General features: G+C 46.8%; 1 protein-coding gene across 1 annotated transcript in view; it reads left to right on the top strand.

The window, feature by feature from the left end:
* Window positions 1-4,403: 4,403 nt before the first annotated feature.
* The window catches only part of FSTL1 (follistatin like 1), a 53,772-nt gene continuing 41,823 nt past the window's right edge, over window positions 4,404-16,352 (top strand). Inside the window, exons 1-2 of the mRNA XM_064644478.1 lie at window positions 4,404-4,521; window positions 4,619-4,678. Of these exons, the coding sequence (XP_064500548.1) occupies window positions 4,519-4,521; window positions 4,619-4,678 (63 nt within the window). The 5' untranslated portion in view covers window positions 4,404-4,518. The remainder of the gene's footprint in view (window positions 4,522-4,618; window positions 4,679-16,352) is intronic.

The following is a 16,352-nucleotide window of genomic DNA, read 5'->3' as shown; positions in this document are numbered from 1 at the left end:
CAAACAGGGTCTCTTCTCCATGTAAATAAGCCTTGTGACCTCAGCCTCTTTACAAAGGGTATGTGCAATAGCAGAGTCAAAACCAGGAGTATTTCACTTACCTGTGCTCCATCACGGTCTGGCAGCACCTGGAGTGAACTGGCACGAGGAACATGTTGAGACAGAAGCATGTTCAGGAGAGAGTGACTGTTTCCACACTGAGGTTTTGGGGCAGATCTTACACCATGACTTGGATCTGAGTGTAGTTTGAGCCTATGAGGTACTGTGAACACCAAGTTACCCTTGGCCAGGCTGTGGCAAATGCAAAGTGAATATGGTTACAATGGCTGGGCATGAATGCAGTTCTGTGCCCACTCCTAATGGGCACAGCTTAGCTGGGTGATTGCACCTAGGTGCTGGGGCTGGATAAAGGCTGTGAGGAAATGATATCTTGGGAGCTTGTCTTAGGCTAGAAAACTTCACCTTGAATCAGGGATATCAAGGGTGAAGTTTAAGGGCCAAATTGTCAAAGGTATTTAGGCATTTTTGTGCTCTAGCTAATGGAATATCCCATCAAACACATTAGGCATTAAAGAATGCATTTTATACAAGCCACATAGCCTGCTAGTGCCAGACTTGTGTGCCCTTTGGTCAGCAATGTCCCCAGCACAACCTGCAAAATAAAGACATCTGCTAGAGGGAGAAAGGGCACTTTATTACATCAATTCTGAAATGGAGCTTTAAGGAATCATGATTAATACAAATGGTGCAGGTGATCCTTGTGTGACAGCCCTGGGGACTGGCTGGCTCACAACAGCCTTGCTGTCACCCTAGAGTTCATTTGGGTTTGATGCTCACACTTTTGAGGGTGTAACCCCGCCCTGGGCTTTCCCCTCACATCTTGCACTCTTGGTCTCTTTCTGCTGTGAAAGCCCAGGTGTCCTTTGGCCCTTCTTTAGGCACTGGCACTCTGGTCCATGAGGTGTCACTGCTCATGTAGCTCAAGACAACATGGATGTCTCTGGTGCCACATGAGCTGAGCCTTCTCAGCTACAACCTTAACACATTTGCTACTCCAAAATAATGCCCTGCTTCTTAATTCCACCAAATAATGCTACAAATTTCTTAATCTTCAGTGGGAGAGATTATTACCCTGTCATGCAGGCCACTTACCAAACAACTTGGTTTCTTGAATTGTCACCTAAAATGCAGGGCAGGCGTGGTGATCACTGACTTCAGCACAGCACTGCAAGCACAACCCCATACCCTAGGGTAGATGTTTCATGTGGAGGGGGAAAGGAGGAGACATGAAGGATGTTTCATGTTGGATGGGGGTGAGGTAATGTGGAGAGAGTGATATCATGGTATAGCCACAAGGGCTGGGTGAGGGCTTAAGAAGTAATTTATTGGCATGTGTTTAGCCTCATTTCCCAGGGAAACGAGGCTTACAATATCACTTTGGGTGTATATGTGTGCATGTGCTGTCATAAGGGAGAGGCTGTGGCTTCAGATTAACCCTCATGAGACACCAGAGATCCAGGGGAGTGATCTTGGCAGTGCCCCAAGAATGGAGAAAGCCTCAGTTGGAGCCTGCCTTTTATTAAACACAAGAGAATGTATCCACCCATGAGATGTACAGTTGTGTGAGTCCAGGCTTCGTTCGCTCTGCTTCTCAGGCAATGGTTTGTTACTGAATTTCAGTTGCGCAGCCACTTGGGCATGTATCTCAAAATTTGCAATCCCATATGTATAACGAAATGTTTGTTTTAGAAATACCAGTGACTGAAAAGTAAGTGTCAGCAGAAATAAAATACTGATGTATGTAATAGAATAACATCTTTTCTGTAGAGCAATGATTCCCAATTTCTTTGGCCCACCAGAGCATTGCAACCTTCAAAATTTCAGGCAAGCATCGTTCACTCTTATAACGAAGCTTTTAGCTGAAAGCATTTTTATGATACTACTTTGGTTGTATAGACAGCAATGATGAATTACCTTATTCATTATGGCCACAGCTTGAAACCACAACTGTAAATGCATTTGCTTTCCCCTTATTCTGGTGCTTGCGATTCAAGTTCCCTGTTTTGTGTCCATCATGGAAGAGCAAAGATTCCCAAAGATTTATTTCTCATGCACTCAGATAGTACAAACTGTTTCTTTGCAGTTTACGGTTTTAAATGGTGAAGGTTTAGAATAATAAGTGAACAATTTGTCAGATATCATGTATTTGGTTATAAAATGTGTGCCTTTGTACACATCTTAAAGCTCCAGTGTCTGTGCTGTGATTGTTTTGTGCTGTCTGTGATGGAAGAGATAACACACCTTTTCCCTGACTCGCTAAGTTTCCTGACATGGCAGACATCCACACTCCCACAAACAACTCCAGCTCCATCACTGTCATCATCTTTCCAGCAAAGGGCTAAGGGTTGTTTGTCCCCCTTTCCCCCCTCCTCAGTCTATCAGAGATAGTCAGGCCTCATCTGCACAAAAAAGTTTTACCTGATTTAAAGGAGTAGCTCTACAAATGCCTCTCTCCCCTCATGGGTGTCTGTCCCGTGCTCACCCTCTCTGATGCTTGTGTGAGAGATGCTTTTTGGTTTTCACTTCTACCCATTTCCACATGATAGAAACTAACTTGAAGAAACACATTTTCATGTACCTGAATGTCAACACAGAATGGGAGAGTTAATCCTTTACCTTCTGTTTCATATTCAGTCCTTTTGAGTACACAGAAGAAAAACCCATGCTCATGGTGACCTACATAATCCAGCACAGTGGCTAATCACACTTACATGAGGTGACTGCCCATGGTATCAGGGAGGGAATGCAGGCACAGGAGACCCCTGCTAGTGCTCTGTTCCTGAGAGTGGTACGAGTCACTTTTACTCTCTAGAAATAGAGCCTGTCCCCTCCTCATGTAGCACAGCTTCTGCAGAGCTGAGCATCAAGGGGCCAGAAATTGATGAATCTTTTAAAATGTATTTATCATTTGCCATTTGTTTTTTTCTTATTGTGGCACTCACATCAGAGTGACTCAGGGTGAGCCCAGTCCTATGATGCTTCTGCCAAACTAGAGGCCAACTGATTTCAGCCATGACTATGCCTGCCCTGTGTCATGAAGCAAGGCAATCAATGACTCCAGAACAAAGAGGTACATCCTGAAAGGTGAGTTTAAAACAAACAAACAAACAATGAAACCCACATCGCTCTGCATCATCAGTGAAATAATTAGACATCTCTTCATGACAGCTTTGTAGGCTAATACCACTCACAGACAGAATCAGAACTTGCCAGGAAGGATGCAAAATCAGTAACAGTAGTCCTAAAAACAAAATTGAGTGAAGAAGCAGAGCCTGAGGAAGCACAGAAAAATAGCACAGCTGCCACGAACAGACCAGATGTCGGCTGATCTAGGATAACTCTTCCCAGAGTTTTCTCCTTCCAGTAGAATGCTGGAATAATCTTTGGTCTTGGTGAATGAGGAGGGTGCACATGCCAGCATCTCCCTTGGCGCCTGTCTGTATTGAAGGCACAGAATAAAGCAGGGCAAGAAGATAGATGGCTTATGGGCATGCTTGGTCACAGTGAGATGGTATTTCAAAGCCAGCAGTGTCATTTTTGGTTATAACAAACCTCAAAACTCGAGGAAAAGCCCTTGACAACTGGCATCATAGCGTTGCTTGCCGTGACAGAGATTTCTGTATGAGCCTGGGGCGATCGGTCTCTTTGCATTGTCAGATCCTTCCTTCTAGCTACCAGAGACTACTGAAATTCAGAGATGAAGAGATTAAACAAGAGGATCACAGGTATTTATACACAAATGAGCACCGCCAGGCATTTCAGGTAGGATTTCTGTGCCAGGCATAACAGCCCATTTTGCTCAGCCAACGCCATTTGGATCCTAACACACACGGGTCTAAACCCTTACTTTTAAATCTCCCCACATCCCAACACGGATGGCACCTGTAGCTGTGGCCGGGACTTCAGCGTGGCCTGAGGGCTGGAGCATGTGGGGACTGTGGGTTGAGTGGATGAGCGGAGCAGCCACCTCGCACCTCAGTTTCCCCATTGTTGAGACAATGTGGGGGGCGGCTGCGACCCCTCGCAGGGGTGCTCCTGGCCGGGCTGGTGGGCAACTCGGCTGTTCCAACTCCCCCCGAACCCACACCAGCGCAAGGCTCGGGCAGCGCCCCCGGACCCACGTCCTGCCCGGCCGGGGTGTGAAGCCGAGCGGTGTGGGGCGGCAGCCCCGTCCCCTGGACTCCCCACTGCTCTTGGCTGCCTTCAAAGGTCGACGAGGGGCGGCGAAGGGCCGGCGGCAGCAGGGACGGGGGCACCGCCGAGGGGCGGCGGGCAGCGGGCGGGGGCCGGGGAGGAGTCGGCCCCGGGGCGGGGGTCGGGCCGGGCCGGGGGTGGAGCCGCGGGCTGGCGGGTCGGGGCGAGGGGGAGCCCTCCCCTTCCCTTCCCGAGCGAGCCGGAGCCGGGGAAGGCGCCTCCGCAACTCCTCGTGCCCCGCCGGTGCCGCCCGCCGCCCGCAGCATGGTGAGGCGGCTCTCCCGGCGGGAAGTTCGGCGGCCGCGGCGGCCCCGCCGTCCCCGGCCCGGCCCGCGCTCACCGCCCCCCGCTCCCTCTCTTGCAGATCTGGAAAACTCTCCCGCTGCTCTGCGCCCTGCTGGCCGCCGCCCGCCTGCGAGCCGAGGTAAGCGCGGGGCCCCGGCGGCGGGACGGGACGGGGCGGGACGTGCTGGGGGCAGTGGGGGCTCCGCGGCACCGGGAGCGCGGCGAGGGAGCGGCCGGGAGCGGGGAAAGTGGCAGCCGGGGCGGGCAGGGAAGTTGCGGGGCCGCCGGACACCTCGGTGCGGGCGAGGGGGCTTCGTCCCCGCCGGGGCTGGACCCCCACAGCCCGCCGCTGGGCCGGGCTCCTCGGGGCATCCCCCTTCCCCTCCTCCCTCCCTCCCTCCATCTCTCCCTCCCGCTATCCCACCCTCCCTCTCTCCCGCGTGCTCTTTCTCTCGCTTTTCTTTTCTTCCTTTTTTTCGCTGCAATGACATTGAAAACCTTTGAAAGCCCCCAGCTGCAACCCCCCCAGCCCTGTTGACAGAAAACAAACGGTGCCTGCGTTCCCGGTTGCGGCGGCCTCCCTAAAAAGTGAAGTCATAAACAAAATATTTGATAATTACGGCAGGGGAAATGTGGAAGTGATTTGAGGAAAATGAACTCAAGCTGGGCTGGGGAGGGAGGCCGAGCCTGCCTTCGGAGGGAAGCCGTCCTGCTCGGGGGGCGGCTCATCCTCCCTGCCTGCATTTTTTCTCCCTACATATTTCTCCCAGATGGCAAGACCCACCCTAGAGCATCGCAGTTTGGCTCTATGCAAAAAAAAAAAAAAAAAAAAAAAAAAAAGCATAACACGTCTGATTCCCTCTTTTTCTGCCTTCCACCCGTGGACTGCGCTTCCCGGGTTATGACAAAGAGTGGGGTTTAGGATGGAGCCCATCGCTGTTGCTCTGTCTCCATAAGCAAAGCTCTTCGGTGAACTCCCTGCAACTGCCAGGTGAGGAGCAGAGGTGAGACAGGGTGGTTGTGATCCAGCACTGTCCAGCTCTAGTCACAGTTGTCGTGAAAACCAAGGGGAGTGAAACTGAGCTTAGTATGGACTGGCATTTCACATCTGCCTGTACATGATTATTTCGTAATATACTTTCTTCCCAAGGCGTGACATACTTACTTAGTGAGCATTTCCATTCATCCTCTCCTACACTGTCCTGAAAAAGCCAAATCGTGTTTATTCATTTTTTTAGGAACCTCAAATAAACCTTAACTGGTTCTGTTCAATATACAGCAAAACCTCTGTAGGAAGGAAGCACACAGCAGTGCATCAATAAGATGAATGATAATAACAGTTACATAGCGATGGCATTGGTCTGAGTAAAGCCTTCTGGGATCAGTAACCCAGAGAAACATAGCCAAGATGTGTTTGGCCCTGGATTTGTGATTTCACTGGTGTCACTAACATTATGTTAATGGCCAAAGTGCTAAGTCCTGCTTTTTGCCTAATGTACTCTAATTTGGAGTACCTGGATAGCTTCCCAGATGTAAGTACTGTCATGTTTCTGTGCCTCACCTGCAAACTGAGAGTATGAAAAATGTACAGCCATCTTGTTCAAAATCTGGTTTTAAAGGCCAGTTCATGCTTGAGTGAATAAATGAATTATTTGACTGGCTTCAGAGGTAATGGTCCAGGCAGCAAACCAGTGAACATTTTGGGTTGATTCCAGTGTAAGTTCAGCAAAACTTGGGAGTGATGACTGAGGTCTGGCTCTGGTTTCAAGGAAAACTGACACTTCAGGCAACTTTTGTTTTGGGGTTCAGTTTGACTCCTTCTTGCTAGTAGCTGCCGAGTGGTGAATATCGGTTCACTCACAGGTAGCATCTTGCCCTCTGGGATATCTAGACCTTCTCATTTTCTAGGGAATGGGCTGTCCTTGAAGGTGAGCTGCTTAGAATTCAGAGACAGCTTTGAGGGTTGCCCACTTCTGAATGTTTCTTGTTACCACTCTGCTGCATGGCTGCCATTCAGAAAGATTAGTGTGGCATTTTCCTATGTGGTTTTCCCTTTCCAGATTTTGGAAGCGATAACCTCTCTATTCCTTCTGTTTCTGCTGCAGCTTGCATTTTGTGCCTTTCAGTACATTCAGAATATTAACACTGAGCCTTAAGCTTCTAATCCTTTTGTCGGCAAAACTGTTTCTGAGCTGTACTGGGGTTTTTTGTACAACACTTATTTCTACAACATTGTTAGGTGCATAATTAGAGTCTTTAAAGAAAGAAAGAGATTGCTTCAGTAAATGTTCCTGGCATGACTTTGTGCAGACTGGAAAATCTGAGACGTGCCAAAACTTGGGAGCTTTTCTTGGCCTGGTTCAGTAATAGTCACAAGAGCAATAGACGGTGAACTGTATTCCTCGGATGGAAGCCAGCCACCAGCTTCAGACAGCCCTTTTTATCTCTCTCTTCCTGGGTCAGGCTAAATGAGGCGGCCGTTCACTCGTATTAACAGGGATACTACAGACATGAAGTTGCTCGTGTTCTCAGCTGGGGCTCTCGAAGCAGATGGAGTGATTTTTGGGAAGCATCCATCACGACAGAGGAAAAGGGAGAGGCTTGAAATGTCTGTTGAATGTATTAAAAGTCAATCAGTTGTTCACATCCTGCTGGAGTAAGTTACCTAGTTAACACTAGAGAGGAGTCTAGTTGCTGTTTGACTGTGTCAGTGGTACCTCTGTACCTATACCAGCATCGTTCTATGTCCCACCGGGATACTTGTTTAAAAATAAGAGCAAGGGGTTTTCTTTTTTTCATTTTGGCTTAAACCTGATTCGTCAAGAAAGTTCTTTTCACCATGAATTTTGGATGTTAGCAAAGAGCTTTATGCCACCATGAGTATATTGGGCTGTGGACAGAAGTCTTTTCTTGAATCCAACCTTGCCAAGAGGTCACTGACCTGGCCTGCCCTCTGCTCCTTGCCAGTTTTCTGGCTGTTCAGATGAATCTCTTGGACCTGTAGCTGTTCTCCTGAATTATCCTTAACCCTTTTCTGTCCAAATGAGCCAAACTTTGGAAAGAGTTATGTAAACAGTTTTATCCAGCTTGTCTCATTTTGACAGAAAAAAAACGCTAGAGGAGGAGGGCTAGTGAGTCTCCTCTTGCGAAGAGATCTACTGACAGATCTGAAGGGCTGTAACCTCCAAGTAACACAGTGATGATGAGCATATAGAGACAGATTCGTGACCTTTTCAAATAGCACGGTGTTTGTAGTGTTGTAACCTTGGGATGATTTTTTTTCACCTCACCTCCATTTCCCTCAGTGTAATTTTTCCATGTGAAAAGCTGAAAAGGGGTGTTATACAGGAGAGAAAAGGCAAGGATTTCTGTTTGCTTAACTAAGCTAAGTGCTTCCTCTTGATCTGACTTGACTGCTTTTCGTGTAAGAAGGGCAGCACTTGATGCTTTCCAAGACCTGTGCCACTTTGCCAGTAGAGTGTTCATGTGCACCAGGGAAGATGGAGCTGGAGCTGGGAATTCAGCTGGTCTTCACTGGATCAGGACCTGATGTACTTCCTCCTATGGGGCTGTTCACACAGTCTGGCCAGCATCATCAGATTGCTTTGGTTAAACTTTTCCCACATTTTTGTAATGGAGAAAATCTAAAAACGGATGTCTTAGAAAATGAAACTGGATAAATTAAAGTTGAGATCCTGATGTAATTGCATAGCTGTATTTGGCCCTGAAGCCATCACTTTAAGAAGTATTCATTTGCCCTTGAAATTAAGTGATAGAGACTTTGTGGATAGTTCAGTCCTCCTTTCACTGATAATTTGGCAAAGACAGTGGAGTGCCAATCACGTGTGTAACTCAGGCTGGTTTTATTATGCACTGTCTTTGTGCAATAAAACCCAACCATAACACATTATTATAATAAAACTAACTTCTCAAGTCTAGTCTAGCAAGCACATCTTCAGTGGAAGGAAAAATTGCATCCAGGAAGGAAAAATTTTCTCCTTCCACTGGTTTTGGAGTGATAGGTGTCTTCCTTCTTGAAATCCTTCCCTTGAGTGCCAGAACAGGTGTTGCTGGAGTTGTGCCTCAAGGTGATAAGCATATTTTAAATGGGGAGGCAGGGAGGAAGTGATTCTACCCTGGGAGCACAGCGAAGGCTCATCTGCACAAAGCCTATTTTTTAAGGTGTGTGCTGTGCCGTCAGGCAGCTGCTGTGCTGCAGATGGTTCCAGGGATCGGAGTCTGGGAGACGAACCAAGTCGTTCTGTCTGAGGCACCTCATGTTGTGCTGAAGTCACTGGCCGAATGCCCTGTGTATGAGTGTTTAAACAACCTCCCTGCCTGTTCTGAAGGGACCATAACCTCTGAGCAGCAGCATGTGTGGCACAGGCTCTGAAGAAGGAGCAATGCTGTGCAGCACATACGTGTGCGTGGCACCCTGATGGTGCTTCTCAGATGGAGCTGCTGTCAGACCCGAGCTGCTCTGTGCAAACGCGCCGGTGGCTGAGTGACTTTATCTGCCAGAGTGCAAATTCCTTGCCGGTAATTAACAGGGGGCTGCTGCTGGGGGCTGCCGAGGAGGCGACTCTACTCCCAGCACAGGAGGAAGGGACTGGCTGAGTCTCCTGTTGTATTTTCCAGCTGCTGTTATTGGTACAGCTGCTTACCCATCAGGAGGCACCGGGGCACCTTTGATCTTTCTTGTGTGATGTTACATGAGCTGGGGAATGTTTCTCTTTGTACAGAAGAGAGTTTGTCACAAATCTCAGCCAGATGTGTCTTCCCGGACTATGAGACTCCCATTAACCAGGCTGTGTTTCTGCCACATATCCTGTGAGCTAGATGAGATTGTTTCCCAGGAATGCCTTGTTTAGCTGGGTTGCATCTATCTTTGCAGGGAGATCAACTTCTGCTCTGCTATGGTAGCAATGCTAATCCCTGAATAACCAGCAATTCCTTGGAGAGATTTATCTCTCACAGTGTTGTCTCTGAGTTTAGCAAATGAAAAGAGCAGACTGCTGTTGTGCTCTGAAGCCTACTTCCTTCCAGAGTGCATCTGGGTGGTGGACAAGGGGTTGTATACATCTTGACTTTACCAAAGGTTGTAGATTTTGCCACAACTAGTGTACAGAGTTAAATGTGAGCTGGTTAGAGCGGGGGTATGTTTGCTCTCCCTGTTGGCTTCTGATGGCACTTCCTAGGCAGTAAATAAACATGCAGATAAGCAGATCTGGAGGCTTTGATGCTTTATTAAAGCACAGATAACCGTAGCACAAGCAGTGGCTGTGTGGCATTTTCTTGCTACTTGTTTTCAAGTGTGCTTCATTTCTGATCTGCGAAGGAGACACCAGCCAGCATTTATGAGTGACTATCCCTTCTCTGCCTTGCAAACTAGCTACCTAGACATGAAGATCATATAAGTTGCTGTGAAATCTTCCTACCTGCTCTGTGCCTTAGTTTTCTCACTTATTGTACCTCTTGGTTTTGACATGGGCCCTCTGGTTGCTTGGGGCAGTGGTTTAGATGTAAGCTGCCTGTGAGAGATGAAGAAAAGCAGGCTCACGCTCCAGTGTGCAAGTGTGAAATTTCTTGAAGACATCCGCCACCTTGTTTGGAGTGCATCAGGAGGTCCATGTCTTGGACCAACACATTTGAGAAGAACAAGGGATTTGGGGTGGATGATTGGGGAGAGGTTTGATATCTCATTAGCTTCAGATCTAGGTGGATCCCACATTTCTCCTGTTTGACAGCTAAGCATATATTTTGGGAGAAAAAATTAAACACTGCTTGAAGACTGGAATCTGGGTTTTGTCTCACTGGGGAGAAGGTGCCAGTTCTTCTGTGCTTCTGAGTGCAACACCCAATGCACTAGGAAAATCAGGAGGTTGAGAGGGAATAACTGTTAGAACACATTCATCTCTGTGTGGGCATTGCAGGAGGAGAGGGTTTGCACACATTATGCTCCAAGCATAGAAGGACCGGTTGGACAGCTATTTGGCACCCACTGATGGTTTTCCCTAGCCAGTACATGTCCCTTCTGATCCCATCCCTGCTCATTTCTTAGAGTCCTGAGATCTGGGGAATATGAATGCTGGTGAAGCTTCCAATGGTTAGTCAGCTTTTCCCCCATAATGAAAGTTTTTAAGGAATAGCGATAACTTCAAAGATTGTTTATAGACAGAAATAACTTCTTTGTTTCTATATCTCTATAAGGAGACTTAGGGAGGTCATGGAAAGACTTGCTGCAAGGTACTGTGGCAGGAGTATGACTCAAGCCTGAAATGGTCTTAAGTCTTCCAAGTCAGAGCAGGGGAAAAGACGATGTTGAAATCGTGAATAAGAGGGAAGCAAAAGTGGGATGACAGGCATGGGCTGACAAAGTTATCTGCTATGATGGAGAGATGTACTGGTGAACCTTGACTTAAGCAGGAACCTGTGCGTTGGGTGCACCTCCTACCATCAGAAATGCTGTCCTTGGCTGCTCTTCCCTTTTCACGCTACTCCAGGGTAAGATATTTTGGGGCTTGAGTGTCAGAGAGGCAGAATGAGGAATTTCTGTCCATCCACCAGGATGGGCAATTGCCAAGTTGGCCTCCAGCACCATGTTGTCCAGGGATGGTTTTGACAGCAGAGCCTGTTGCCATTTTCCTGACAGTGGGTTGATCTGGAGGACTGTTCCTGGGGAGGTGCCCTCTGTGCTAGAGCAGCCCTGCCATTTGAGTGCTGGTAATTGTAGCCCAAAGCCAAGAGCTTTCCTTCTGCATGACGTAACTCTTTGCATATGTACTTCTTGCTGCTCTGGGACTTTCTTTTCCCTCCTGCATTTTGGCTGCTTTTTCATGTTTATGTTTGAGGAAGCTTAAGTATGAGGGATTGGAATTGTTGTCTCATTTCCTATATGTAGGAGGAAGCGATTTCACTGGGGAATTTTTGCAATGTCTGGATCATTTAGTTGTCTGGGTGAGTAAAATTCCTCAGGGATAACCATAAAGGTTGTGACCCAGCTCTGGTCTGCAGCTCATGCATTCAAACCCAGGGCTCTGGAAGATTAAGGTGGCACAGGACCAAGCATTCATGTCGAAGGCATCATCTTCAACTTGGCAGAGAAGCTGCGGTATTCCTGTCTGAGGACAGCGTGTTTGCTGCACATAATGCAAACTCTGGGGTGTTCCAGCCCTAAGACAATGAATGCCACATGAGTAGTGTCAGCCTAATCTTCTTCAGGCGGTGCTCCCCTTCTCCAGTTGCCCTGTGGATGGATGACAGAGAAGTCAGGTTGCAATAGAAGCTCCATTTCTCACAAAGTTCCTTTTCTCGCATCCCCACAACTGGGGCTTGGACCCACTGGTAGACGATGATGTGTAAGGATAAGGAGTGGCTTAAGAAGGGAGTACTTTTTTATTCTTGTTCAGGAAAACAGACTGTGTCTTCTACAAGGTATCGCTGCGTGCCATGGGATTAGTAGCTGCTTGTACAAGCCATGGCCATTAGTGTCTTGTCAAATCCAGTTTTACACATCCCTGATAAGTGATGCCTCCTTCCTGTTCTGTGAAAAATGATAGCATGCTCTGGAGTATCTCAAAGTTAGTAAGTTTATCTTCATGGTCCTCTTCTATGAGTATGTAGACCATGAATCTTTTTATTCTCTCCCAGAGGTCCTAATTACGCTCCCGTGTTTAATGATAAGCAGTACCTCCCCCATGCAGTTCTCTCCACCTTGTACATGTAGCCAGTTTATGAGGCCCCTCAGCTCCACTCCGTGCTTAGCCCACCTTTTTTTTCCCTTGTAGCTTGCTCCCTCCTGACAAAGCAGGAAAGGAAATAGAGATGTATGTGATCTTATTCTCTGTTGTTACCTTTGAACCTTCTCAAATTAACTTTTAAACCAAACAACCAAATTCAGCCATATTTAGCGAAGTATATTAGTTTCCTACAAGATGCTGTGTTCCTCTAGCTTTTGTAAAAATAGTCAACAGTGGTACAGTAGTTACTGCTTTTACTGCAGACCATAGAAGCTATTTATGAGTGTTCCCCATTGATTGTAGTTCGTACCTTCCCAGCCACTAAACACCGTCAGCCTCAAGACAGGAATCTATGGGAAGCAGTTTGTAGAAGAACTTAGTGTTGCTCAGCTTTGAACCTTATGGTTTATCCTCTCTTTGGCACTCAGAGCTGTGGGCAGTCCCCTCGGAGGGTGTTGTGGAGGAAACTGCTCCAAAGCGTGGCTGATCACAGGGCACAGAGCATGGTTTGTTACACCTTGTGTGCACCTACACCCATCACACAGAGCCACTGTTCTCAGCCCTGTTATGGAGTAACTTGCCAGTAACTCCTGCAGCCCAGACCTGGGATGGGAGAATGAAGGATACAATCCATTGCAATCGATGTGGATTATTTGGGGGTTTCGTATCTTACTGGGTGAGTGTTGAATCTCGCTGTGGTATGTGAATAGCTTGAAACCACACGGTGCCAGTGCCGTGCCTGGGCCGCTCCTAACTTTGTGCATATGAAAATGGAAAAAGATGGGAGAACAGCTGGGCATTAATACTTCCTCACAAATCACTGCCAAGCTCTTCTGCAGTGCAGCAGCACATGTCCAGATGCTGGGGTGAGTTAGGCCATCCTGGCTGCCAATGCAAGGTCAACAGTAAACCAGCATTAAACAGAGACAACCACTTGGGTTTTGGGGATTATTTTCCTGGTTTATATTTATTTGCAGTGGGGTTTTGGCAGAGTGGAGGAACTACAGCAAACTGAGAATATGTGGTGGTTCAAACACCTTCAGAGCCTGTAGGCATCAAGAAAATGCAAGCTGACTCTTTTTCTAGGCCTATTTGTTCTCAGTCTGAGCATTATGCCATGATTTGTATGTAGGCTTTGGGCAAGGCACCTTATTCCTCTAAGCTGCAGTGCTCACATCTGTAAAACAGGGATAATGAATGTGCTGTGCCTCTCAGAAGAGTTTGTGAAGCTGAATGTGTTCCTGTTAAGAAAAGTTTAAAAACTGTCATGTAGAAGGTGCATCAGGCATTGCAGAAGGTTATTATCCTTATCCACAGTGATAACAATAGTAAGAAAAATGGAGACAAAATGCAGACCAGAGTTGCCGTGTGATACTGCCATGCAGTAAAGATATGCAGAAAGGGCTTGTATGGGCCACATTTAAGGTGTGAGCTAGCGGCCCACAGATGGGAAGGAGGAGATGATTGAATGTTTGGATGGAGCCAGAGAGAGAAAGAGGAAGGGCATAATGTGGGAGAGCTGAGATGTCAGGGGGGATTGCCTTTATGGAGTGTGTTTGCTCTGGGAGGGAAGCAATAAGCATCTTTCCATCCGTATCTTGGCAGAGACACTTGGAGTTGTGCTGTAAGGGGAACGCTTAACACTATGGCAATGTAGATTTTCCTGTGTTGTAGTTAAGCAGAGAATCTTACACAGGGCATAGTCCCTTGCTTTCCCTGATAGGTCTTCCAAAGGTTGATGAGGCAGAGAAGATGGGTTAGCAATTTCCATTGATTGTCATGGAAACTAATGGAAATTACTCTTTTTTTTTTTCTTTTTTTTTTGGTGTGTCTGTCATATTATGATGATGTTTGTTAAAATAACTAGGAAGCATTCTTTCTCTCTTCTTTTTTAGGAGTTTAATTGCTGACTTCTGGTCTTATAAAGTTCTTTGTTAGCAGAATTCTTCTAGGGAGGTTATACAGAGTTTTTCAGTGCTGTAAGGTATGTATTGGGGATGAGTATTCGGAATAGGGCAGCTGCTGGGCAGTTCTGAGTGCTGAGCTGCTTTTTACCCTGAGACCTTCTGCAGGGCATCCATGTGACTGTCTTCTCACAGAGGCCTAAAATTAGGTGCCCAAGATGACAGGGAGCCTGAGTGTACTGTTTCCCATGTAAATGATAAGCAGGTGGTTAGCTACTCTGAAAAAGCACAAGCTGGATGAAAGGGGGATGATAATGCCAATTTATCAGCCAGTGAGTTGTCAGGCTTGATGACACAGTGGTGGCAAAGAGCTTAGAGAATTTCAGATTAGAGATGTGGGTGTAACACAACATATTATTATTACTATTTCATGTAAACATCAACCTGTCTTATCACTAAAAATATGGCTGTCTGTCAACTCCACTGACACTAAAAGGGCCCATTTTATCCGTGGATTAGTAGATGGTGAGGCCAGAAGGAGCTTTTGTGCTTTGGTTCTGCCCTCTTGCATAATACAGCCTGTATATCTGGCTTTTTTTATCAATTCCATTTGCTCTGGACTCTAAAGTGTGTCTTAAAAAACATCTAGTCTTGATTAAGTAATTACCACAAATGGAAAATACCACCGCGTTTGGTATGTTGCTGCAGTGGTTAATTACCCACTTGCTGCTACACCTCATTTCTGGCTTGCATTTTTCTAGTTTTGATCTCCAGATGCTGAATCTTCTGTTTAATCCACTAAATAGAAGAGGCCATTAGTACAGTATGTCTATTCCCCACTGCAGTAACAGTGGGGAGTAGACATACAAGCAGCGCAAGGGCTGCTCCTGGTTTTGTCTTTGGCAAACTAAACAATCTGAGCTCCTCAAGCCATCCCTTGGTAAGGTGTGTTTCCTAATCTTGCTCAGTACTGGATCTCCACACAGTGCATCTGCTTTGTCTGTCTGTTAGTGCTCCCTCACCATGGGATGACAGGGCATCTCCATGTACTTGTTACTGGGAATCCGTAAATATTTGCAATATAAATTGTGGATTTCTTCCAAGAGCAGATTTTGATTGCTTGCTGTCCCAGGGGCATAAACTCTCTTCTGAGATGCTGTTGAACAGTTTATCACAGACTGGGCTGGATCTTGACTTGGACCTCAAGAAGCTTCTGTACTAAAAAGGTATAATAAACAGGGGTTATTAAAATACCCCTTTTTTGTTTCTCTTTCCATTTCCACTTTCATCTTTAAATAGGGATGTCAGATTTTTTTCTCCTCTGAGAGAAAGTAGAAGGCTCTCCACATTTCTTGTTCCCAGGCCCCTGTTCACACCTCTGGAGGACCAAATGTGCTAGGCTGAATGTTTGTGCTTTCACGGCTTTAAGACATCTTCCTGCAGAGCAGCCTTAACTGGGTAGCAGAGGCATTCAGATAAAGAAAGCTCATGGAGTTTTTCTATGGGCAAGCTAGTTGGACGTCCTTTTTTTTTGTCAGTGATAAGAAGAGATAGTTCCCTCTCCTGAGGCGATGTTTTCACCCTATGCTCTGCTGCAAGCTCGCAATCCATTCTTATTAAAAGCCTGGCAAGAGGCAACAAAGCGTTGTATTTCTAGGGGCTGTGATTTTTAGACTTGTAGCCAAACCTCCTTGAACATGCATCTAAAGGAGTGGTTACAGAGTGGGTGCAAGTTGCTCTGCCCATGAGCTGCCCTGAAAAAATGTGAGCACCTCCCGTGCTGCTTTGTCGTTGTACTCCCTCTTGTTCAGCCTCTGCCCTTAGGCATCTGAAAACTGAACTCTGGCCCTAAAATAACTTTGGGTGATGGGGCGGAGGGGGAACATAGTTTTTAATTTATCTTTGCACGGGTGTGAGAGAAAACGGTGGAAAATAGGGTGTGGCAAGGGGAAAGGATGTGACCCATCACATCCCCTCCAGCCCCTGTGAGAGAAGCCCCTTTGCTGGCTGCTCTGGTTTTTGGATGCAGGAGAGCATTAGTGCTTTTTCAGAGAAGCTGTGATCTGTCCCCATCATTCCTATACTACAAAACCTCTCCTTTAGAGCCTCCAGCAGCACACAGTGGTGAGGGGGAGATTTCCACATTCCCACAGGATACTTGCCCATGGTC

The sequence above is a fragment of the Pseudopipra pipra genome, chromosome 2, assembly GCF_036250125.1.
Source record: "Pseudopipra pipra isolate bDixPip1 chromosome 2, bDixPip1.hap1, whole genome shotgun sequence".
NCBI lineage: Eukaryota > Metazoa > Chordata > Aves > Passeriformes > Pipridae > Pseudopipra > Pseudopipra pipra.
The sequence above is the reverse complement of the archived record's forward strand: the minus strand, read 5'-3'. Positions and strand labels throughout refer to the sequence as shown.